This window comes from Engystomops pustulosus, chromosome 4, assembly GCF_040894005.1.
Source record: "Engystomops pustulosus chromosome 4, aEngPut4.maternal, whole genome shotgun sequence".
NCBI classification, from domain to species: domain Eukaryota; kingdom Metazoa; phylum Chordata; class Amphibia; order Anura; family Leptodactylidae; genus Engystomops; species Engystomops pustulosus.
Genome location: NC_092414.1, coordinates 203140099 through 203166458, shown reverse-complemented (window position 1 = coordinate 203166458; position 26360 = coordinate 203140099). Strand labels below are relative to the sequence as shown.

Below are 26360 nucleotides of genomic sequence, written 5' to 3'. Positions count from 1 at the left end.
TGTGGACCTGAAGAAAAACTTTATTTCATTTTCGTTCCATTCATCCAGTTATATACACAGAAACAACAACACTATATAAATAAGACAAGAACGATGGAGGGGATACTTAAAGGGCAGCTCTACTTTTCAACAAGTTGATGTGTGGTGTATCAGGTGCAATCGGGATTCGTTGTGCAATCTGCCACCTTTATGACTCTGTATAAGATCAGCCTAGGAACCAGCAGAATAGTGAGTGCAGCTCTGGAGTGTCATACAGGATGTGACTCAGGATAAGTACATATAGAGAGATGTTACTGTTGGAAGGTAGTGTTACCCTGTAAGTATCTTGAGAAGTGGAAAGAAACATAACGTAGCTTATTTCAGATCACATGAACAACACTGATATGTTAAGAACACATTACAATCACCCGGTGTGGTTATACCTGAGATGGGTGCAGTAACCAGACATAACACAATTCTAAGAAACCTACAGTATAATAAAACATGAAAAAAAGTGAAATAACTGCATAACGTGGACATGTGACGAATTATGACTAATGCTCAGTGTGCTGACCCACTAGTGTTACAGTAATGCAGAATAATACACATTTCTCATAGGGATTATATACTGGATGGACCTTCATCAGGTCTACATGAGAGCCACCAATAATGTCCTTAAAGGGCAACACTTGATTATTGTAAAAAGTGGCAGCATAACAAAGATGTGCCATCAACTACTGATAGGTCCCACCCCCCCCCACCCCCCAGGATCCACAGAAGAAGACAACAATGTCCATAAAGAACCTTTTACTTGGCAAACAGATAGATAGATATAAGATAGATGATAGATAGATAGATAGATAGATAGATAGATAGATAGATATAAGATAGATGATAGATAGATAGATAGATAGATAGATATGAGATAGATAGATAGATAGATAGATAGATAGATAGATAGATAGATAATAGATGATAGATAGATAGATAGATAGATAATAGATAGATAGATAGATAGATAGATAGATAGATAGGAGATAGATAGATAGATATGAGATAGATAGATAGATAGATAGATAGATAGATAGATAGATAGATAGATAGATAGATAGGAGATAGATATGAGATAGATAGATAGATATGAGATAGATAGATAGATAGATAGATAGATAGATAGATAGATAGATAGATAGATATGAGATAGATAGATAGATAGATAGATAGATAGGAGATAGATATTAGATAGATAGATAGATAGATAGATAGATAGATAGATATGAGATAGATAGATAGATAGATAGATATAAGATAGATTGATATGAGATAGATAGATATGAGATAGATAGATATGAGATAAATATATAGATAGATAGATAGATAGATAGATAGATAGATAGATAGATATGAGATAGATAGATAGATAGATATGAGATAGATACATAGATAGATAGATAGATAGATAGATAGATAGATAGATTGATATGAGATAGATAGATAGATAGGAGATAGATAGACAGGTTACAAGATATTGAGGTTCACAGTCTTCATTTGCTTCAGGTATTTTTAGAAATTCCCCAGTCCTTCATGTCGATGATGATCGAGTTCTTCTTCATCTTTGGTAAATTAAAAATTTACATTAAAAAAATTAATCCTCAAGTAGTCCGGATCCACGTTATGAAGATTAACAAGGGAAATGTCATTATACGTGATAGAAAACTATAAAAATATCTCTGAAAAGGTTGTGGGGGTGGAGTAGGAACCGTTGGGAAGTCACAGCAACAAAGGCTTCCATTCCATTTAAATCAGTCAACCAATCAGGAGGCTTCTTTAGCAAGGATGATAGATATACTGTAGGTGTAATCTGATTGGTTGTCAAACCCCTCTTTCCGATAAATAAACATGATTTCCAAGGAGAACAGCGGCCATTTCCCTCATGAATCTCCATCTCCATGTTGGAGAATTTCAGTCATGGACACTTTGGTTTCGGAGGCGGTGGGTGCTGTTGGGATATTGCCGTTAGTGTGACCGGGGCGGTTTGTGGATCCCAATAACCAATAGCTTCCTGTTCGATTCTTATTCCATACACAATACCTTACTAAAACGACCAAAGCCACAAGGACAACTCCAGCGACCACTAAACCAACGATCAATCCAATGTTAACGCCAGCTGTAAAGAAAAAAAATACAGGTCAGAACACATTGCACCAATATCTTTTACAAAAAATCTAGAATTCAAATTCTAAAATTATGGATATTTTTAGAACAGTTAACTTCTTATGTAATAACAAGGGGCCTGAGAATGACTTGGAAGAGGCTGCAATACCTGACATGACCTATGGACATAGGTGGCGCCATTTTTTTCTAATCTCTACTAATCACTGGACAAAATTGTCACCACCACATCCTGTGATACCGAATGTGACTTTGCTATACTCACTTTAAACACAACCACATTTTTCACAAATACAGCTAGTGACAGGTTCCCATAGATTTGTATTAACTAAATGCCACCATTCATTTAGCTAAATATTGTTTTCCCCACATCCCCATAAAATAAACTTTGTTATCTTACCTGGCATACAGTCAGTTCTAGCAGTTAGTCAGAGGGAATGTGTCCTCCAGCCCTCATTTCTACTGCTCTCCATGCCCTATTCAGCACTTCATGTCATATGACCAGAGTAATGTCATCTAAGGTCCTTTACCCACTAAGATTTTAAAAATCTACCTCATGTATGTATCTGATCACATGAAATCACAGCAGAATGGAGCATGGTAAGGAGTAGAAGTCCATGTAGGCTGTGATTGCATGCGATCAAATACATGGGGTAAATTTTTCAAATGTTAAAGGACCTTAGATTGGATCCCCCTGGTCACATGACATTTTAAAAAATCTACCTCATGTATGTATCTGATCACATGAAATCACAGCAGAATGGAGCATGGTAAGGACTAGAAGTCCATGTAGGCTGTGATTGCATGCGATCAAATACATGGGGTACATTTTTCAAATGTTAAAGGACCTTAGATTGGATCCCCCTGGTCACATGACATGAATTTCTGAATGGTTAGAATGGGGCATGGGGAGGAGTAGAAATGACTGAGGATGGGAGGACACTCTCCCATCCGACTGCTTCTAGATCTGACTGTATGGCAGGTAAGATAAAGTCGATTTTAATGGAATGTAAAGGGGAAACTATTTTTAGTTGGCATTTGGTTAATTGGTTTCTATGAGAACCTGTTAGTAGCTTATTTTGTGAAAGATGTGGTGACAGGTTCCCTTTAATATCCCAACAGTGATACTCACGTGCCACAACTGTCATCTCCTCAATTTCAAGTGATTGTCCATGTGCATTTCGCACCATGCAAAGGTAGGGTCCTCCATGGGACTGCTCTGCTGCGGAGATTATTATTGAGGTGTTATCTTCAGAGTATTGGACCTCAGCATTATCAGGGATAAGCCAGCGGTAAGCGGGAGAGGGCAAGCCATCTGACTGGCACGTTATGTTGAAGGGATCTCCTATTGTAATTGTCACATTGAATGAAACAGTCACAATTGGGGTCGTTGGTGGATCTAAGGAAACGAGAAAAAAAAATCGGTGAAAAACACTGAAAATGAGTGCTCTGGGGGAGGAGCAAATATGTAGTGGGGGGGGGGTTGAGTGGCGGTATTCTATAGCAATCAATAGTCTTAATATTTTGCAATGATTTCAATAATTCTCAATGGTATGTCAGCGGGTGCAAGGAGTTTATGGAGAGGGCAGCTGGCACCGATAGAGGGTGCTAACCTTTTACATACTGGCCTGCTCGCATTGTAACAGATCCACCATATACTTCAACACAGCTGTATTGCAGTATATAGTAGGAATGATCAGACCCCCTAGGGTTAAAGTACCCTAGGGAGTCCAAAAATATTGTAACAGATCCTCCATATACTTCAACAAGGCTGTATTGCAGTATATAGTAGGAATGATCAGACCCCCTAGGGTTAAAGTACCCTAGGGAGTCCAAAAATATTGTAACAGATCCACCATATACTTCAACAAGGCTGTATTGCAGTATATAGTAGGAATGATCAGACCCCCTAGGGTTAAAGTACCCTAGGGAGTCCAAAAATATTGTAACAGATCCACCATATACTTCAACAAGGCTGTATTGAAGTATATAGTAGGAATGATCAAATCCCCTAGGGTTAAAGTGCCCTAGGGAGTCCAAAAATATTGTAAAAAAAATAATAAAAAAAAAATTAAAATCTCCCCACCTTTCCATAGAACTTATATAAAAATAAATAAACAATATAGATATTGTCGCATCCCAAAAGTCCCGATCTATGCAAATATAAAAAATGGTTATTCCCGGCAGTGAACCCCATAACATAAAATAGCGCTCAGATGTCCGAAAACTCTGTCATTTTGCAACTAATAAAAGTTGAAATAAAAAGTGATTAAAAGGTCATAACAGTCCCACAATTGGTATCAATTTAAACATCATCACATCCCGCAAAAAGTGACACCTTACACAGCTCGGTACGCCAAACTCGGAAAAAGTTATCAGAGTCAAAATATGGCAAAATGAAGAAATTTTATTTTGTACAAAATGGTTGTCACTTATGAAAACCTATTCAAATCTAATAAAACTTATATAAATTTGGAATCCCCGTAATCACACTGACCCCAAGAATAAAGATTTGAGCGCACAGTAAAATACAGAGCCCACAAAAAAATGGTGCCAAAGTGATTCACCATATGGAAAACTACCACCCATAGGAAGTAAAATTGTAAAAGAAGGGGTTAAATTAGCGAAACGTTATTGCAATCATCCCTGAAAAAATATGCTAATTCGCTTCTTTCTAACCTCTATTTCCACCAGGGCGGTGCTAGTGCTGAGCATAACCGGGCAAGTGCCGGGGCCCAGGGCTGCTAGGGGGCCCACTTTAGGCTGTACATATGGAATCCATAGGGGTGAGAGGGGCTGTAGCTAATGAATGCTTAAGCGTTGAGGGGGCTTATATAAAAAAAACATGGAGGGGCTGTTTGGGATGATAAACTAGGGAATATTTTTGGGAACAGGAGACTGAATTTTTAATGCTGCCATATGAGTTGACTGCAAAGGGGCCCACTGAGGCTCTGTCACCCAGGGGCCTACTGATACCTGGAGCCAACTCCGATTTCCACCTAGAAAAAGAAGTGAACTTGGTGAAAGTCGTGCCATATTTTAGATTACAATGGATCACGGGGAGTCCAGAACTTATTATAATAAGTGATGACTACAAATTCCTCTTACAGTCGCCACTGCTGGTTAAACTCAGTATTACATGACTCTTAAAACTCCCAGCATGCCCTTGGCGTTTTTGGCTTTCAGGGCGTTGGACTTACATTCCACGATGACGGTGACAGACTTAGTGTCGTTTCCTTTCTGGTTTGTGGCGTGACAAGTATAAGTCCCGGTCATGTCTTTAGTCACGGCCTCCATGTTACTTATTTGACGTCCATCCTTGCTACATTCTACTGTCGCCTTTGGGTGTCCTTCTGCCTGACAGGAAAACTTTGATTTTCCTTCTACCAGAAGTGGATTTGAGGGGCACAAACTTTCATCAAACTCTGCAGGGGCTGAAATGGAAAAAGAAACACCAAATTTCACATTTTATAGATGAAGAACAAATCACATGACCATAACAACCAATCACGTGACCGTAACAACCAATCACGTGACCATAACAACCAATCACATGACCATAACAACCAATCACATGACCATAACAACCAATCACATGACCATAACAACCTTTCACGTGACCATAACAACCAATCACATGACCATAACAACCAATCACATGACCATAACAACCAATCACGTGACTATAACAACTAATCACATGACCATAACAACCAATCACATGACCATAACAACCAATCACATGACCATAACAACCAATCACATGCCATAACAACCAATCACATGACTATAACAACCAATCACATGGCCATAACAACCAATCACATGACCATAACAACCAATCACATGACCATAACAAACAATCACGTGACCATAACAACCAATCACATGACCATAACAACCAATCACATGACCATAACAACCAATCACATGACCATAGCAACCTTTCACGTGACCATAACAACCAATCACATGACTATAACAACCAATCACATGACTATAACAACCAATCACATGACCATAACAACCAATCACATGACCATAACAACCAATCACATGACCATAACAACCAATCACATGACCATAACAACCAATCACAATCTCTCCATGTCTGGCATGAATAATGACTTCACCGCACGTACCATAAACCTCCAGGGTCCGTGTTATTTCGCTGAATAGGTCTGTATTTCCGATTATATAAGCCGTGCAGGTGACAGGAAGGCGTGGGGTTCCCCTGCATGCAGTGAAGGTATGGGTGCTTGCGGACTTCTCCAAACTCTTCTCATCATCACCGTATACAGCAATGGTGACATTATAAGCCTCTGGATTCCCATTAGTTACATAACAAGACGCAGTCACGTTCTCCCACCGGTCTACCACGTTTGAGGATAAAGCAAAGTTTATAATTGGTAGTTCTGTAAAAAAAGCATTAAGAAAATTTACTATAAATATAGGAAGGGGGGTAAGATCTACCATCACTTTCATGTTGTCATCTAAAGCCAGGGCTGGCGTTTCGTAGGGCAATGATTCTGGCGTCCTAGGGGCGGTCTTCACGACCCTCAATCTTATCAATCTGACATCAAGGACATTGAGATGTAGGTCAAAACTAAACCTGTATAACAAGGTTTATCAACAGTTGACTCAATCTTTGAGACAATGTGGGTACCGGCTCCAACAAGTCCCTCAACCGGTCATCCATGATGAAGATCACATCATCTTCCCATTTTCGATAGAAAGGAAACGGGAATTCATCTTCAAGAATTTGCCCAAAAGCCAGGAGTACAGAATGTTACTATCTACAGTAAGGGTCTCATATTGAGTAGATGAAGCGTGCCTCAACTGTAAATAATGATAGAAAAACCTTCCACTCTAATCAAACTCATTGTTGAGCTGCTCAAAGGTTTTCAAATGACCATCCTGCATGATTTGAGCTATGATGACCGCATCCCTGTTGTCTCCAGGGAGAGAAACCTTCTAGACTGAATATTTCCAGAAGTTTGTGGTTATGCCACTAGGGGCAGTACTCCATTGTGGGGCACAGTTGCATTAGGTCCTTGAATGAGGACCAGATCTAAGACAAAGTAAGGTCTGAGTAGTAATAGTAGTAGTCCTTTCTGGATACAGACCTTACTTTGATGCCTCCTCACCAGATACCTCAAGTAGGTTGTATCCAAAAACCACTCTACAGTTACTAATAAAACCCTACTTTGAGGCCTGTACGTGACATCACCGGGGTTGTATACAGAAAGGACTACTACTGTTAATATTAAAACCTCACATTGAGACCTTCTCATGAGATACCTCAAATACAGGCTATAAATATGTACTCATAAGTAGTGTCACCGGGATCAGACTGGCCAAGAGGAGAAACAGATGATCCTCAATTAGTCCCAAGCTCTTTTATGTTCCATAATGGCCAGAGGTTGGCCAGCAGAAGACAATGCAATTTGGAGCCTAGTTAGGATGGAATGGTGAACATCAGAACAACTTTGTCTGGGGGAGGCAAAGGAAACCCAGTCCGACAATGGGTCTCAGAAGTCACTTGATGACCTGTCATGACCTGTGCTACTCCATGAAGGACAAGTTAAATGTGGAGTCCACTGTGACAAAAATATTCTTGAGGTTTGAAGGCCAAATAAATATTCTGCCCACAAAGCTATGGTTCAGGATGAAAGATTGGACATCATGGTAGAACTTGAGTCACAGAGAAGATTGTTGTGGCTTCCCTAGTGAATGAAAGCCCTGACAAGTGTGAACATATTACTAGTTTTTTTCCTTTGTCAAATATGTCAACATTTATAGCAGGTGTCAAATTAGCAAATGGAATACACTAATATTTATATTTTAAAAAGTTAGTAATGAAATATGAATTCAGTAATCCTTAAAAAGTACCTTTTACCATCTCCAACATTTTGCATCCTTTACTGTACTTGACTGATTGTCTAGGGCCCAACATTCCTCAGCAATTATTTAGGTTATGTTCAGTACCCAATGGGGCACATTTCCGTCGGTTTCCCAAATTTTTCCGTTTTGTGCTGAATTGCCCCGGGTTTTTGGCACACGTGATCGGATTGTGGCGCATCGGCGCCGGCTTGCATGCGACACAAATCGGGGGGGCGTGGCCATTGGACAACCCGACTGATTCGGACATACTGCGGAATTTAAAAATCAAATTGTGTCGCAAGATCAGCACTCACATGCACCGGGAAGAAGAAGGTGAACTCCGGCGGACCTCAGCGGGGAAGCGACACATGCAGGAAATTGGACGTGAATCTTAGTGAATCGCGGCAGACCCGAATCCTCGTCAGACATTCTGGATCGGCGGCGTCAACGGGGCGGGTAAATAAATGTGATCGATCTTGTTGAAATGGTAACAGTTGTGATCATCGCATTGGAAATTTCCATTACAAACTTTGGTGGATGCCTGGGCCTACTGTATTTTGAGGGATCTATGGTGATGTGAATAATTTACTCTGTGTTGAACAAGTTGATGTAGATCATAGAGGCCTTTGGTGAGTCATCGGTCTACATACACATGGTGCCAACCCTGTACACACCATCAATGCACAAAGTTTTTACTCTATTTTGGGGAGTATGGACACTTTGGGGCAGATTTACATACCCGGTCCAGTCGCGATCCAGCGGTGCGTTGTCCGACGTGGATTTGGGTTCTGCCGGGATTCACTAAGGTCCAGCTGCTGCGCCAAGGTCCACCGGAGTTCACCTTCTTCTTCCCGGTGCATGTAAGTGCGTGATCTTGCGACACAAATCGATTTTTTCGAATCCGTCGGGTTGTCCGACGGGCACGTCCCTGATTTCTGTCGTGTGAAAGCCGTCGTCGGTGCACCACAATCCGATCGCGTGCGCCAAATTCCCGGGGCAATTTGGCGCAAATCGGAAATATTCGGGGAACCCGACGAAAGAGCGCGATTCGGACCCTTAGTAAATGAGCCCCTACCTCAGAGAAAAGATAAGAGCTGAATTACTGTATAGATGACTAATCATGGCTCCAGTGGGTTCAGATACCGAGCGTATAACAAGAACCCCCAAATCTTTATATGGTCAGACCCCAACAACTTACCATAAACATTGACCTCCGCCTCATTTTCATTGTAAAAGTTAAATAATTGAGCTTCACATCTGATGGATTTCAACCCTGGATCGGAATAATTCGCCCACAGTTGGGTCGTGGCCTTTATGGCTCCATCTTTTGCCAAACTTTCAACATCATATGGGGTATCTTCAACAACCATCTTAATGTTGATATTTTCTGGGGGAAATCCATTGGCAACAGTACATTCTGCATTGAACTGGGTATTAAGTTCTATCCATTTAGGCACATCTAGAACAGGTTTTGGAAGTGCTGAAATGAAAACATGAAAAAGGTATCAGTGCAAGATATCAGACACTCTAAATAAAAAATACTACTGATCCCGCAAAAAACAAGCCCTCTTACAGCAACTGAATAGACAAAGTTATAGGTCACATTGGTAAAAATAGTGCTAAATTTTAAATAGCTGGACCTGTTTTATGAAGGGGAGGGTAGTACCAGAAGAAGATACCAAGGTTTCCATCCAACCTAAGGCTGCCCATAATCCAATGGCTGCATCTTATTTTGGAAGGATAAAATTCCCTAGTTCCCCTCCCACAAAGTGAAAACTATTTGAATTTTGTCTTCCGGTAACGACCACTAAAGGGCGCTAGAAGCATACAGCTCTTATTGAACGTGATCATGATTTTGTATACAGTGAGCACCCCCTAGTGGTGGCAAGGGTTGACAATCTTTTACTTTTTGTCAAGTCCCTTTGGGGTTTCCACCCGTGACGGGTAAGCACTGATCTTTATTAGCAGATAAATTTCACCCCTCCAGGCCTCCAATTTTATAATATTTTTTACATTTTCGGTGAAAATTCATAACAATTTGACCACCAATAGGTGAAGACAAACATATAACTGGCAGGAATGTCCTCCTACTTACCGTAGGTCTGTACAGTAATCTCAGGGGACTTGGTTCTCTTTTGCTCCCGCCCGAGTTGTAGGATGGCCTCACAGGAGAAGTTCATGTCGTTGTCACCGCGACTAGCAGTAAATGTATATACATGACTCACAGTCCTTTTGTCCAACACGTGGGGTCCTCCATATGACTTGCTGTCAATGACATCTCCTCCTCTGGTGATATTGATGGTAAGAAGCTCCTGAGGAGCCACATCATGAACCGTACAGTTGATCGTAGACTCTTTTTCTTCCTCCAGCAGAGGCTGAATGTCTATAGTGACTTTGGAAGGCAGAGCTGGAAGGACATGAAATATGACTGAGTATATGATGAGTCTGTAAGAAGAATCTTAGACCCAGGTAAGGCAGAGTGCTACTGATCTACTGTATCTATGGGCACAACACAGTACTACTACTCCTATCCTGTATATATGGACACAGCACAGTACTACTACTCCCATCCTGTATATATGGGCACAGTACCACTACTCCTATCCTGTATATATGGACACAGCACAGTACTACTACTCCTATCCTGTATATATGGGTACAGCACAGTACTACTACTCCTATCCTGTATATATGGGCACAGCACAGTACTACTACTCCCATTCTGTATATATGGGCACAGTACCACTACTCCTATCCTGTATATATGGACACAGCACAGTACTACTACTCCTATCCTGTATATATGGACACGGCTCAGTACTACTCCTATCCTGCATACATGGGCACAGCACAGTACTACTACTCCTATCCTGTAGATATGGGCACAGTACAGTACTACTACTCCTATCCTGTATATATGGGCACAGTACAGTACTACTACTCCTATCCTGTATACATGGTCACAGCACAATACTGCTACTCCTATCCTGTATATATGGGCACAGTACAGTACTACTACTCCTATCCTGTATATATGGGCACAGCACAATACTGCTACTCCTATCCTGTATATATGGGCACAGCACAGTACTACTGCTCCTATCCTGTATATATGGGCACAGCACAGTACTACTACTCCTATCCTGTATATATGGACACGGCTCAGTACTACTCCTATCCTGCATACATGGGCACAGCACAGTACTACTACTCCTATCCTGTATATATGGGCACAGTACAGTACTACTACTCCTATCCTGTATACATGGGCACAGCACAGTACTACTACTCCTATGCTGTATACATGGGCACAGCACAATACTGCTACTCCTATCCTGTATATATGGGCACAGTACAGTACTACTACTCCTATCCTGTATATATGGGCAGAGCACAGTACTACTACTCCTATCCTGTATATATGGGCACAGTACAGTACTACTACTCCTATCCTGTATATATGGGCACAGCACTGTACTGCTACTCCTATCCTGTATAGATGGGTACAGCACGGTACTACTACTTCTATCCTGTATATATGGACACCGCACACTACTACTGCTCATATACTGTATATGGGCATAGCACAGTACTACTACTCCTATCCTGTATATATGGGCATAGCACAGTACAGTTACTCTCAACCTGCATATATGGACACAGCAAAGAACTGCTTTGGTAGTCTTACCCTGTATAAATGGGCAGGACCACTAATCCTATCCTTTATATATAAATACTCCACAGTACTACTAATGTTATTCTGTATTAATGAGCACTCTGTGCTACAACTTTTACCCTGTATATATGGACCTTACACAATATACTAAGGACTCGTTCAGACAGCCGTTGTGAGGCTGTATTTATGCGGCTGGATACATGTCCCCATAGACTCCTATACTCATCCCTCCTCCTCTACAGCGCGCCGTTGTGTGCTCGTTCATCTGAATATAGCCTTATCCTGTATATATGTGCAATACTACTACTCTTATCCTGTATATATGAGCACTAGAAAGTAGTACTAAAGGTATTCAGTATATATGGGTACAGTGTAGCATATACTACTCTCATGGCTGTATATAAGTACTGCTCGTTACTTTTAATGTTATACTGTATCTATTGGGCTAATTGGTCTATTGAAAGTTGAAACTCATCCTGCAAAATATAAGCCCTCATCTAAATATGTCAATGGAAAAACAAAAAGTTATAACTAGATATGTTTAAAGGCCTAAAATGGCCTAGAAATTAAGTGGCAATCTTTAAAAAAATTCCCTGATTGTATTTTTGTTATATACGGAAATACTTACCGTACGCCATGACCGTGATGGGACTTTTTTTATCGTCTTGGTCTGGTGAAAGGTAGCAGTACATTGTTGACATCTCCCAGTCATCGACAACTACTTCTGTTGCCACCCAGTTGGTCCCATTCGCATTGTCTTTCTTAAATAATCTAGTTTCGAAGTAAGTTTTGGGATCGGGTGTAGAACAATTCACCCAGACAGCTTCATTTAACAGAGCGAAGACCTCCGGAGTTAGGGCCTTGAACTCCACAGGGTCGTCAGATCTCACTGCAAGAGAAACCACAAGGCATCAATATCATAAAAATAATGACCACAAATCACACAACCATCTTACCCAGTGATGGTGAACATTTTAGACACAGTGGGGCTCATTAACTAAGGGTCCGTCGGACGCACTTTTGTCGGGTTTCCCGAATATTTCAGTTTTGCGCTGAATTGCCCCGGGATTTTAGCGCACGCCATCGGATTGTGGCGCATCGGCGGTGGCTTGCACGCAACAGAAATAGGGGGGCTTGGCCGTCGGGACAACCCGACGGATTCGGACAAACAGCGGAAATTAAAAAAGTTTTTGTGTCGCAAATTCAAGCACTCACATGCACCAGGAAGAAGCATGTGAACTCCGGCGGACCTCGGCGCAGCAGGACACAGGAAGGAACTTGGAAGCACGATCTTAGTGAATCGCGCCGGACCCAAATCCACGACGGACAACGCACCACGGGGATCGCAATGGGATGGGTAAGTAAACGTGCCCCAAAGTGCCCAAAAACCTACTTATTTATCATTAATTGCTAACATGGAAAGTTAAGCAGTAACTTCTTAGTAACTTTTCTGCTCTAAATTGTAAAAGTGTCCTGAGGAACGCAATGCATTATGGGAAGGAACGTTAATTTGGATTATCATTGTAGCATCCCTCCAGTTAGCAGGAAGAATCGAGGTTCCTGCAGTAGGTTCTCCAATGATATTTCAGCTCTGTCCACATCTCCTTACTCCTCCTCCAGCCACAGGCAAAATACAAAATAGCCATATGCACCGTTGTCCTGGGACTGCAGGGGGAGTCCTTAAAATTTCACCACTAGGAGCTGCTTACTAAAATAAGCAGCTACTAGTGCTTGAACAAACGCCGCAGTGTTAGAAGGATAGCGTTACCAGAAACCTCTTCCCGGACCGCCCCGCTCGCTCCATAGGGTGGTGGTGACTGCCATGCGTCATGCGGCAGTCAACGCCCCAAACCACGCCACAACCCCGTCCCCTCATGAATATGTCGGACAGCTTTGTGAGCGGTCCGACGATTACACTGTACCCCGCCGCAGTGATTCCGGTAACGCTATCCTTCTAACACTGCGGCGTTTGTTCAAGTACTAGGAGCTGCTTAGTTTAGTAAGCAGCTCCTAGTGCCGAAATTTTGGGTGACATGTCCTCTTTAAGTCCTGTCCAGCTTTCAGAGAGGGCTCAGAGTGCTGCCTCTGGCACCCGTTGCAGAGGTTCGCCACCACTGATCTAACCCTATCAAATAATGTAACCCCTCCAGGACAAAACTTGCCCCTGAACAGAATATATAATGTTATCAAAGCTTGATAGTGTATTCCAAAATGGTGAAGGCTTCTAGTATAACCATAACAAGGTCAGAGATGAGATAGAAAGTTACCATCCTATATAAGATCTGGAGAACCAGGTGAAAGTGATCACCATCATGCTTCAATGGAAAAATCAACTTGGACTTCTCCTGGTGTTGGCCAACCTACCAAACTAAGGAAGTCAAGGTCCTTGATAAGATAGGTGACCAAGAGCCCAATGGTTACTCTGGATCAGCTCCAAAGATCATGTTTGCAGATGATAGAAATTTCCAAAGATCAATCATCACTACAACACTCCACGAGCTGGAATTTGCCAAGAAGTACTCTGATCAATTTCTTTGGTGTGAGGAAACCAATATTGAATGCCTTTTGTGCCCTCAATTTTAAGTATAATGTCTAGAGGAAACCAGGCACTCCTCATCAACTACCCAATACAATCCCTGGAGTGAACACAATAGTGGAAGCATCATGCTCAAGGGTTTAGGAAAATCGAATGATGATATGTATGTTCTTTATGAAAACCTACTTTACAGGAAGTCCTTGTCACCAGCAGATGTTTCATCATTAGTTAATGGGTAACCTGGACCTCTCAAGAGCCAAACTGACCCCAAGTTATGTCTGAGACAGAGAAAATCTGTGGTACACAGTGCTTTTGTAGAGCACTTCCAGATGTTATACGAAGCTGTGGGCTGTTTGTGGTCTATAGCTATGGAGACACATTTGTCTACATAGGAGTGGTGGAGTGGCTGTACACTGCACCATCCACTACAACTTTGACTCCTTTCATGTTAAAGATAATCATCTTGGGTAGCTCATCCATAAATGTGACTTGGAACAATTTAGGATATACTTGGTTTTGTAGTTTCTGATGGGTACTAATCTGCAACATCCCCCACCGGGGCCTAGCCTTTTCTTGGGGCCTGGAGGCAGCCGGGGCCCGCAGTACCTGAGTGGCTGGCGGTTGCGGCCTAGGCACACTAGTGTCACGGTGCTTGGTATGGGGAACCGGAGGGCTGTCCTACAGCCTGGCAGGTCTCCAGCAGGGTGGTGTTGACAAGAAATGATGAGGGAGAGGCTGCTATAGCGGATCTCCCTGGGGCAACCCTTCGGTGTCTAGAGTATGGGTCTCTGTGTGGTGGACAGGGTGCCCGTGATGGTGACAGCCGTAGTAGCAGGGATCAGACGGAGGCAGAGGTTGAACAAAAACAACTTACAGTTCTTTATTGGAACCAACAGGAACAGTAGCAACGTGCCTTGACAAATGGTAGAATGCTGGAGATGCAGTTGGAGGGAGCCACAGGAGTAGATCACCAGCCTGGATGCAAGGGCAGGCTGGGAGGTAGCTGTGTCCTATTAGGATGCTTCAGCTTGTCCTGGGTTGCTTCAGATATCACCCTTGAAGGTAGGATGATATCCCTTTCTCTCACTGACTAACTCACTACACTCAGGCAGGGAGCTGGGCTCACCTGCTTTGGTCTGTCTTCCTGTCTAACTAGACTAGACTGCTCTGTTCAGACTCCTGGGTCTGACTGACTGAACTCTAGAACTTTCCTGACCAGGGGTTTTATTACTCGCCACTGGTCAGGTGGTGGCTACTCCTCCAATAGCATCCCAGCTTACAGATACAGTAGGATAACACATGTGATTGGTTAACACATATTACATCACATTTAACTATTAACTCCTGCCTTACCAGGCAGACTCTACCGCTGCAGTGCTCATCTGCGTTATGTAGTGACCTGCTGTGGGGTTGATCAGAACCTACACAGGCTGCAAGCTACATGATGGGACATATTCGCAACAACCCCTCTGCCTTGCATCGGCGAGGGTGTTGCAAATAGGTCAGTAAAGTTGAGTATAAAGGGAATCGAGAAATTGAAGGAACTGTCACATTCAATGGAGGAAACCTGATGATATGGGTTTGTCTCACAGCCAAAGGTGAATGCTTGACCAGGATTGATGGAGGTCTCAGTGCTAAGATATAAGTATCATACAAGATGTATCCTACAAGAATGATGACATTACGTACATTGTGCCTGTGACAGGCCTATCACTGGCCTTTGGGGTCATGATGTACTACCACGGAAACTGCTGACTCCAAGTATCGTATCTGCCATCATTTGTCTCTGATCTTAACAGACTGGAGATCCAGGAGGAGAGCATCATTTTTTCAATCTTAGTTTAAGTCCCATTAAATCTTCTCAACCCCACCCACCCCCGTATTCTCAAACACCACAGGGCTTTGTACCTCAATGAACATCCTTACAAGAATATTATTAGAAAAGTTGAGCGCCAGAAGCAGTCAACCTTCTCATTTCTGCTCTACCCGATACATCTCTTCTTCCATTACCTTAGAAATTCCATAGTTTTCTTTTATTCGGCAGAAATTTCAAAAACATTAGGTGCCAACATCAGTAGGGACCACAATTAGACTAGATCAGTTACTTAAAATAGACTTGTAGTCAACTGAATAATGTTTTTCATTGTTGACCAATTACTATGTCAAGTAATTTTGGAATTCGTATACCCCTAGGCTCTGTACGATGGATCAAATTTCTCATTGTATCTATGGCCTACTGTTCTTGAAAGAGGCATATGGTTGTTATACCAGGCCCAATCCAGGGACAAGTGGGGCAATGTTTATGGAAGGAGGACACCATGTTCTTCTAATTGTCTACTTCACCTTTGTGTTGACCACAATTTTAATAAGTTTACATATTTAGGTGGATATAACGTAGAACTAGTGAGAGGTAAGGGTGGTCAGAGGCGAGCAGCTGGCTTCACTTACTGTCGCAGTGTTTAGTAGTGATGGAAACCCCCATGAGATGCTTCCCATACCTAACATACTCCAGATGCCCTCTCACACGGCATCCCTAATCTCACACCCAGCAATAGAAAGAAATGCAAAGCATCCAAAATTAGGGTCAGAATCTACCCAACCCCCGCTTACTGCACTCTTAGAGCTCTACTATTATAAGTGACACAAAGGTGGACATGTCTGCTTTAGGAAAAGCTTGACAACAAGCCTCCGGATCCTCTTTTCCTAGAGCTCTGTCTTGTTATGTTCCTCTGTTATTCCTAGAAACGTATGAATAAATTGTCATCTAGGCGTTACCAGTTGGGGGCATGTCCCTTATACACACTCTGGCACTGTCCAATCAGTGCCTCTCATGTGACACTGCATAGAGACACACCTCTGTGACTAGAGAAAAAAGTAATTGATCATTTGTTCATGAAAAATAAGAGAGAAACACAGCATTTTAAGAAAAAAATCCTGAATTATTTGATGAAAAATTCTAGTATTTACTAAAAACAGACATGTAGTGAGGGACTAATGTGCCTCCGTATGTAGTCTGATCCCTCAATCCCGTTTCAGTCCACGTTTTCTGCCATGTTGCTTTAGCCGAGGGTTCAGATGGAAAAATTACATTATCTACTACTATAACTACACATGACTACCGGGATTGTTTGTAGTCTGTTGCCATAGAGACATCCTTTTGATTAACAGTCTGCACCATCGAGAGTTTCGTTATAAATAATTAATATTTTTTTCTGAATTTAGGAATTGAGGAGACTATAAGGACATATATAAAAAATATTGTCTTCCTGGACAATCCCTTTAAGGGAAATCTTGCATTTTTTTTTTACATCCTACAGCTGAGGTTCTCGTTTTCAGGATTTTTTGCATACCTAACACAACTTATGGGCAAAGCAATCTGGGCCCTGAGGAAGCAACAGTCAGGAAGAGGAAGGCGTCTTGGCCCAGATTACTTACAGCTACTTGTGGTGCAGTTTATAGTCTGTGATTATGTTACAAAACTAAGAAAAATCACACAGAAATGCAGAAGTCCTATCTGTGCCTTCTATAAGTTACAAATTATTTAAAGAGGACCTGTCACCAGAAATTTATCACTCACACCAAAATACCTGCTGGTAAAGGGTTAAAAGTCCTAAAAATATCACCTATCTGCCACTGAGGCATTGCACATTAATTACAGCTGTTTTTCTCATGTGTATAGAAGAGTCAATTTCTGAATATAAGAGTCATGTTTTCTCCCGGCGGCAGTGAACCCCGCCTCCTTCTTTTTATTGACAGTTCAGTGTATGTTCACATATCAGCCTGTGCATAAAGGAAGTCCTCTCCCTGTCCACTTCCTGTCCTTACCAGAATGCTGTCCCTCTCACTGCACGGTAAATCAGCACTGTGTAGGAAACAGCAGATGCAGGTCCTTCACCCTTTAAAGTCTTGTAGAATGCAAATGAGAACCAACCCCATTAAAAATTGGTGATTCATAGTGAAGTCCAAGGTGTCATATGGGACAAGGTGTGAAAAGTGCAGGCCTGTGTGTAGGGTGTGGGCCTAGCTGTCAGAGTATCGGCCTAGGTGACATGTGTGGGCTTATTGTGTAGGTCCACTTCCTGGTGGGTCACATTGGTAACCCATTTGGTTGCTTTTTCTCTCATTGACAAAAAAAGTCAAAAATATCTCCGTCCATTGAAGAAAATGCCGAAGTAGGCAGTTTTGAGTCACATCCTGTATGTCAATGGAAAGTTATGTATAGTCATAGATGATGATGTTCTGGTTTATTATAGAAAGCCCCTTTCAAAAACAGAAAGGAACAGGCCATAGATACATTGAGGAACCTGCTCCATCCTACAGAGTCTAGGGGGTGGATAAACATTATGAACAGTATTGACATTATTCAGCTCCACAACCTATTTGTATAATGTATACAGGTGGTCCCCTACTTAAGGACACCCGACTTACAGATTAAACCTAGTTACAGACGGACCTCTCTGCCCACTGTGACCTCTGGTGAAGCTCTCTGGATGTTACTATAGTCCCAGGCTGCAATGATCAGCTGTAAAGTGTCTGTAATGACATTTAATTGATATTCTTTGTTCCCATTACAGCAAATAAATTTGAAAATCCAATTGTTACTGGGACAAAAAAAAATTTGCCTTGAGGTACAATGATAAACTATACAGTTCCGACTTATATACATATTCAACTTAAGAACAAACCTAAATAACGAGTATCAGACCACTGAAAATCTACCAAGACCCGGCTGTCCCTCTAAACTTTCATCTCAAACAAGAAGAAGACTGATCAGAGATGCAGCCAAGAGACCCAGGATCCCTCTGGATGAGCTGCAGAGTCTACAGCCGAGGTGGGAGAGTCTGTCCATAGGACAACAAGCAGTCATACAAGGCATAAATCTGGTCTTTATGGAAGACAAGAAGAAGCCATTTCTCAAAGATATCCATAAAAAGTCTTGTTTAAAGTTTGCCAAAAGCCACAGGGAGACACCAAACATGTGGAAGATGCTCTGCTCAGATGAAACCAAAATCCAACTTTTTGGCCACAATGCCAAACGATCGAACACAGCTCATAACCCTGAATGCCCCATTCCCCACTGTCACACATGGTGGGGGCACCATCCCCACTGTCACACATGGTGGGGGCACCATCCTGACTGTCACACATGGTGGGGGCACCATCCCCACTGTCACACATGGTGGGGGCACCATCCCCACTGTCACACATGGTGGGGGCACCATCCCCACTGTCACACATGGAGGTGGCACCATCCCCACTGTCACACATGGTGGGGGCACCATCCCCACTGTCACACATGGAGGTGGCACCATCCCCACTGTCACACATGGTGGGGGCACCATCCCCACTGTCACACATGGTGGGGGCACCACCCCCACTGTCACACATGGTGGGGGCACCATCCCCACTGTCACACATGGAGGTGGCACCATCCCCACTGTCACACATGGTGGGGGCACCATCCCCACTGTCACACATGGTGGGGGCACCATCCCCGCTGTCACACATGGTGGGGGCACCATCCCCACTGTCACACATGGTGGAGGCACCATCCCCGCTGTCACACATGGTGGAGGCACCATCCTCACTGTCACACATGGAGGTGGCACCATCCCCACTGTCACACATGGAGGTGGCACCATCCCCACTGTCACACATGGTGGGGGCACCATCCCCACTGTCACACATGGTGGGGGCACCATCCCCACTGTCACACATGGTGGGGGCACCATCCCCACTGTCACACATGGTGGGGGCACCATCCCCACTGTCACACATGGTGGGGGCACCATCCCCACTGTCACACATGGGGGGGGCACCATCCCCACTGTCACACATGGAGGTGGCACCATCCCCGCTGTCACACATGGTGGAGGCACCATCCCCACTGTCACACATGGAGGTGGCACCATCCCCACTGTCACACATGGTGGGGGCACCATCCCCACTGTCACACATGGTGGGGGCACCATCCCCACTGTCACACATGGAGGTGGCACCATCCCCACTGTCACACATGGAGGTGGCACCATCCCCACTGTCACACATGGTGGGGGCACCATCCCCACTGTCACACATGGTGGGGGCACCATCCCCACTGTCACACATGGTGGGGGCACCATCCCCACTGTCACACATGGTGGGGGCACCATCCCCATTGTCACACATGGTGGGGGCACCATCCCCACTGTCACACATGGTGGGGGCACCATCCCCACTGTCACACATGGTGGGGGCACCATCCCCACTGTCACACATGGTGGGGGCACCATCCCCACTGTCACACATGGTGGGGGCACCATCCCCACTGTCACACATGGTGGAGGCACCATCCCCACTGTCACACATGGTGGGGGCACCATCCCCACTGTCACAGATGGTGGTGGCACCATTCTCACTGTCACACATGGTGGTGGCACCATCCCCACTGTCACACATGGTGGGGGCACCATCCCCACTGTCACACATGGAGGTGGCACCATCCCCACTGTCACACATGGTGGGGGCACCATCCTCACTGTCACACATGGAGGTGGCACCATCCCCACTGTCACACATGGTGGGGGCACCATCCCCACTGTCACACATGGTGGGGGCACCATCCTCACTGTCACACATGGAGGTGGCACCATCCCCACTGTCACACATGGGGGGGGCACCATCCCCACTGTCACACATGGAGGTGGCACCATCCCCACTGTCACACATGGTGGGGGCACCATCCTCACTGTCACACATGGAGGTGGCACCATCCCCACTGTCACACATGGTGGGGGCACCATCCCCACTGTCACACATGGTGGGGGCACCATCCTCACTGTCACACATGGTGGAGGCACCATCCCCGCTGTCACACATGGGGGGGGCACCATCCCCACTGTCACACATGGAGGTGGCACCATCCCCACTGTCACACATGGAGGTGGCACCATCCCCACTGTCACACATGGGGGGGGGGCACCATCCCCACTGTCACACATGGTGGTGGCACCATCCCCACTGTCACACATGGTGGGGGCACCATCCCCACTGTCACACATGGTGGGGGCACCATCCCCACTGTCACACATGGAGGTGGCACCATCCCCGCTGTCACACATGGTGGAGGCACCATCCCCGCTGTCACACATGGTGGAGGCACCATCCCCGCTGTCACACATGGTGGAGGCACCATCCCCACTGTCACACATGGTGGGGGCACCATCCTCACTGTCACACATGGAGGTGGCACCATCCCCGCTGTCACACATGGAGGTGGCACCATCCCCACTGTCACACATGGAGGAGGCACCATCCCCACTGTCACACATGGAGGTGGCACCATCCCCACTGTCACACATGGAGGAGGCACCATCCCCACTGTCACACATGGAGGTGGCACCATCCCCACTGTCACACATGGTGGGGGCACCATCCCCACTGTCACACATGGAGGTGGCACCATCCCCACTGTCACACATGGTTAAAGGTGATGGGGAGATGGATGAAGCCAAAATATAGGACCATTCTGGAAGAAAACCTGTTGGAGTTTGCAAAAGACCTGAGACTGGGAACAGAGATGTATCTTCCAACAAGACAATGATAATCTACAAGACAAGGAAAATCTACAATGGAAGGTTCCCAAATAAATGTATCCAGATGTTAGAACGACCAAGTCCCAGTCCAGACCTGAATCCAATTGAGAATCTGTGGAAAAAGCTGAAAACTGCTGTTCACCAACGCTTCACCCAACCTCCCGAAGCTCCAGATGTTCTCCAAGGAAGAATTGGCAAGAATTTCAGTCTCTCGATGTGCAAAACTGATAGAGACCTGATACCCCAAGCGACTTTCAGCAAAAAAAGTGGTGTTACAAAGTATAAGTATATGAGAGTATATACAGTATAAGTATGAGGGGGCTGAGTAATATTGTACGCCCCTCTTTTCAATTTATTAGTTTTTACAAAAGTTTAAAATATCCAATAAATTTCATTCCACTTCACAATTTTGTCCCACTTGTTGTTGATTCTTCACCAACAAATGTCAATTTTATATCTTAACTGTTGAAGCCTGAAATGTGGCAAAAAGTAGAACAGTTCAAGGGAGCTGACAGTAACAAGTATGTAGATGTCTGTAGATGTTGGTGGAGGGCAGCTTGTTGGCTAGGACTGGAGTGGCTGGCTTGGTTGCGGCCTGAAGCATGTGTCATGGTGGCACGCTGTTCCCAAACATGGGCCAGCAGGATCAAACAACAGCAAGAACAGGTAACATAATCCTTGGTAGGAATAGCGGGTCTGTCAGTGGGTGACTGTGGTAGTAATATCTCCAGCACAGGACCAGGGGTTTCTCTCTGGCTGATATAAATATCCTTTTTGTAGAGGAGCTGGATGAGCTCTGCTGCATGGGCAGCTGGATTTGGTGCTAGCTTCTGGGTGCCAGGGATAATCGTCTGTGCACTAAGCAGGAACTCTAACCTTTCTCCTGACAGGTTGGTGGTGAGAGAAAGACTCAGGGATGAAGCTCTGAGGAAAGATTCCAACCTGTCTCCTGACATGTGGTGGCTGAACCAACTCTAACTTGGCCCTATAATGCATATACTCATTTCCCCATCCATGTCTCCCCTGTTAAGAGCACCAGACAATATGTCTCCAATCTGCATTTAACTTCTTAAGTTGCCAAAAAACTCACTTGCTAAGATGTCTCTCAACAGCCAAACACAGAAGTGCCTGCCCTTCCGGGAGCCTTGGAGCGGAGTCTTCCTTTCCGTATACAATCCATGAAGGTTAGTAAGTATGCATTGTATTGTTTACCACCAAAGGGTAGGTTCAGAGGCGGAAAATCCATGGAAGTAGCAAGACCAGGATGTGGAAGAGAAGGTCATTACTGTGTTATGGGCATTGGGGCGCTGATATTTCCCTTTAAGGATCGGGATACAGTTTGACATCCGCCTCAATAGAAGTTTATTTAAGAAAGTTCCTAGAACTTCACCTTGAAGCCTGCTCCATTTGGACAAGAAGGAAAGGTCTGAGGACAACTTGACGCCTTACTGTCATTGTGGAGGGGTGGCGGGAGCTGCAGAGCTGTGGTGGCCCCATTCGTGTTACAGCCGTGCTGCAATGGCCAGGATCGGAGCTAACTCTAATACCAGCCTTGTAACCTCTCAGATGCTGCTGATAATGCTGACCATGGCATCAGTGTGAATAAAGGGGGGGCTCACTCTAAGCCCACTGGCTTGCTCATGACAGGACAGTGAGTAGTGATAGGGTGTAAAAGCTTCATGGTCCGTCATGTATTGGAACCGGAGGTAGTACACTGAGTGTATATAGACATCTATTACAGAGATATGATATACATTTATTATTTGTCTCAAACTTTATAATTCCTGGCAGGTTTTCCTTCCATAAGAAATAGAAAAAAGTATAGTTCTGAGATGATAGATTGATATGCTATGGAACCGTTCTAGTTGCCCTTGGAAACCAATCAGAGCTCAGCTTTCATTTTCCCACAGCTGTTATAAAATTAAAGCTGTGCTCTGATTGGTTTCCATGGGCAACTAGAACAGTTTTACCTCATAAACTTGATGATAAATCTCCCCCATAGAATGGATATATAGATAGACAGACGGACGGACAGACAGATAGGAGATAGATAGATAGATAGATAGATAGATAGATAGATAGATATGAGATAGATAGATAGATAGATAGATAGATAGATATGAGATAGATAGATAGATATTAGATAGATAGATATTAGATAGATAGATAGATAGATAGATAGATAGATATGAGATAGATAGACAGATAGATAGATAGATATTAGATAGATAGACAGATAGATAGATAGATATTAGATAGATAGATAGATAGGAGATAGATAGATAGATATTAGATAGATAGATAGATAGATAGATAGATAGATATGAGATAGATAGATAGATAGATAGATAGATAGATAGATAGATAGATATTAGATAGATAGATAGATAGATAGATATGAGATAGATAGATAGATATTAGATAGATAGATATTAGATAGATAGATAGATAGATAGATAGATAGATAGATAGATAGATAGATAGATAGATAGATAGATATGAGATAGATAGACAGATAGATAGATAGATATTAGATAGATAGATAGATAGGAGATAGATAGATAGATAGATAGATAGATAGATATGAGATATATAGATAGATATTAGATAGATAGATAGATAGATAGATAGATAGATAGATAGATAGATAGATACAAGATATATAGATGATAGATAAGATTGATAGATACTGCACACAAGTAAGAGATAGACAGATACTAGATAAATATGTGACAGATAGATAAGTAGATAGATAGACAGATAGATAGATATGAGATAGATAGATAGATATGAGATAGATAGATATTAGATAGATATGAGATATATAGATAGATAGATATGAGATAGATAGATATGAGATATATAGATATGAGATAGATAGATATGAGATAGATAGATAGATAGATAGATAGATAGATAGATAGATAGATAGATAGATATGAGATATATAGATATGAGATAGATAGATATGAGATAGATAGATAGATAGATATGAGATAGATAGATAGATAGATAGATAGATAGATATGAGATAGATAGATATTAGATAGATAGATAGATAGATAGATAGATAGATAGATATGAGATATATAGATATGAGATAGATAGATATGAGATAGATAGATAGATAGATATGAGATAGATAGATAGATAGATAGATAGATATGAGATAGATAGATATTAGATAGATAGATAGATAGATAGATAGATAGATAGATAGATAGATAGATAGATAGATAGATAGATAGATAGATAGATATGAGATAGATAGATATGAGATATATAGATAGATAGATAGATAGATAGATAGATAGATAGATAGGAGATAGATAGATATGAGGTAGATATGAGTTAGATACTGTAGAAGTGTGAGATAGACAGATGATACATACTGTAGATAGGTGGGTACTAGATAAATATATGTAAGACAGATAATAGATTAGAAACATATGATTTAGATTCATAGATTGATGAGATCATCTATAGGTTAGATAGAAGAGATAAATCACAGATACTGTAGATGGACCGATTGATATGACCAGGACAGATAGTAGATAGATCATAGATACTGTAGATAGATACATATACAGACTGATAGATATAATATGGGCAGATAGTAGATGTATAATAGATACATCCATCTCTCATATCTCTGTGACACATTTCTGAGTAGACATTGGTGGATATGAATGAACAGAACGCTACTCCTCATGTTTGGGTCATGGTGGGGGCTCAGGACCGGGCAGGCAGTCAACCAGTGGGTGATTTGGGTCTCTGCCCAGAACTGCACCCTCAGCATCAATAAAGCATTAACAAAACCCTCTGCAGCTCCACTTAACCCCTGTTCTGCTGGATCACCAGTTACTGACTAGTTTACAGGGATGACACTGCAGTATTCTGTGACTTGTTACACGAGTGGCCTTTACTAGCTGATACCTACCACACCCACAGTAAGTGGTGCTGAATGACCGGCATGTGTTACAGTGTGCGCTCACTCAGCCCTGCTACATGTGTGCCAGACTAATAGACGTCAATCATTTACTATCAGTCCTACCTTGGTGCAGCAGTGTAACGGTACACAAAGCGAGAAGCATCTGGGAGGTCCTCATGGCGCGGCAGCTGAGGGGTTAATTCCGGATGGTGGGTACAGAGATGATGAGGGTAGAGGAGACGGGCACAGCCTGGTAATGTCCTGGTTGTAGTCTTCTGTAGACTGACTGTCTTATCTACTCCAGACTCAATCCAGCTCTCTCCTTCCTTCAGTGTCCCCCCCTGTAGAGTGCCAGCCCCTAATAGGGCGAGGGGGCGGTATGGGGGGTGTATATAGGAAGTCTCACTGATACTTTGTAACTAGTATTCACCGCCTGCACTCTTTAAGTACTGCTGCGGTCTCTCTACCTATATCCTGGCGTCTCTCTACGTATATCCTGACGTCACTTTTCCTATATCCTCTCTCTCTGTCTATATCCAGATGTCTCGTCTTCCCTCCATGTGCTCGCAGACCCTTCCTCTCCTTTGTAAGTCTCGCTCACATGCAGGC

At 43.3% G+C, this 26360-nt stretch overlaps 1 protein-coding gene across 1 annotated transcript; it reads right to left on the bottom strand.

Moving 5' to 3' along the window:
- Window positions 1–26360, bottom strand: LOC140128099 (intercellular adhesion molecule 1-like). The gene is made up of 8 exons (XM_072149494.1): window positions 25875–26360; window positions 12339–12599; window positions 10130–10441; window positions 9233–9514; window positions 6294–6566; window positions 5352–5585; window positions 3284–3550; window positions 1–2146 (listed from the first exon to the last, which is right to left on the bottom strand). The coding sequence occupies exons 1-8, from the start codon at window positions 25927–25929 to the stop codon at window positions 1911–1913; spliced, it is 1920 nt and encodes a 639-aa protein (XP_072005595.1). The 5' UTR covers window positions 25930–26360; the 3' UTR covers window positions 1–1910.

Bases quoted from the DNA above. Each gene is read 5' to 3' on its own strand.
- LOC140128099 (XM_072149494.1), bottom strand. From the start codon at position 25,929: ATGAGGACCTCCCAGATGCTTCTCGCTTTGTGTACCGTTACACTGCTG. The intron at 6,567-9,232 runs GTAAGTTGTTGG...CTTTTTTTACAG, and splicing joins GGCGGAGGTCAATGTTTATG to AACTACCAATTATAAACTTT. The intron at 3,551-5,351 runs GTAAGTCCAACG...TCGTTTCCTTAG, and splicing joins TGTCACCGTCATCGTGGAAT to ATCCACCAACGACCCCAATT.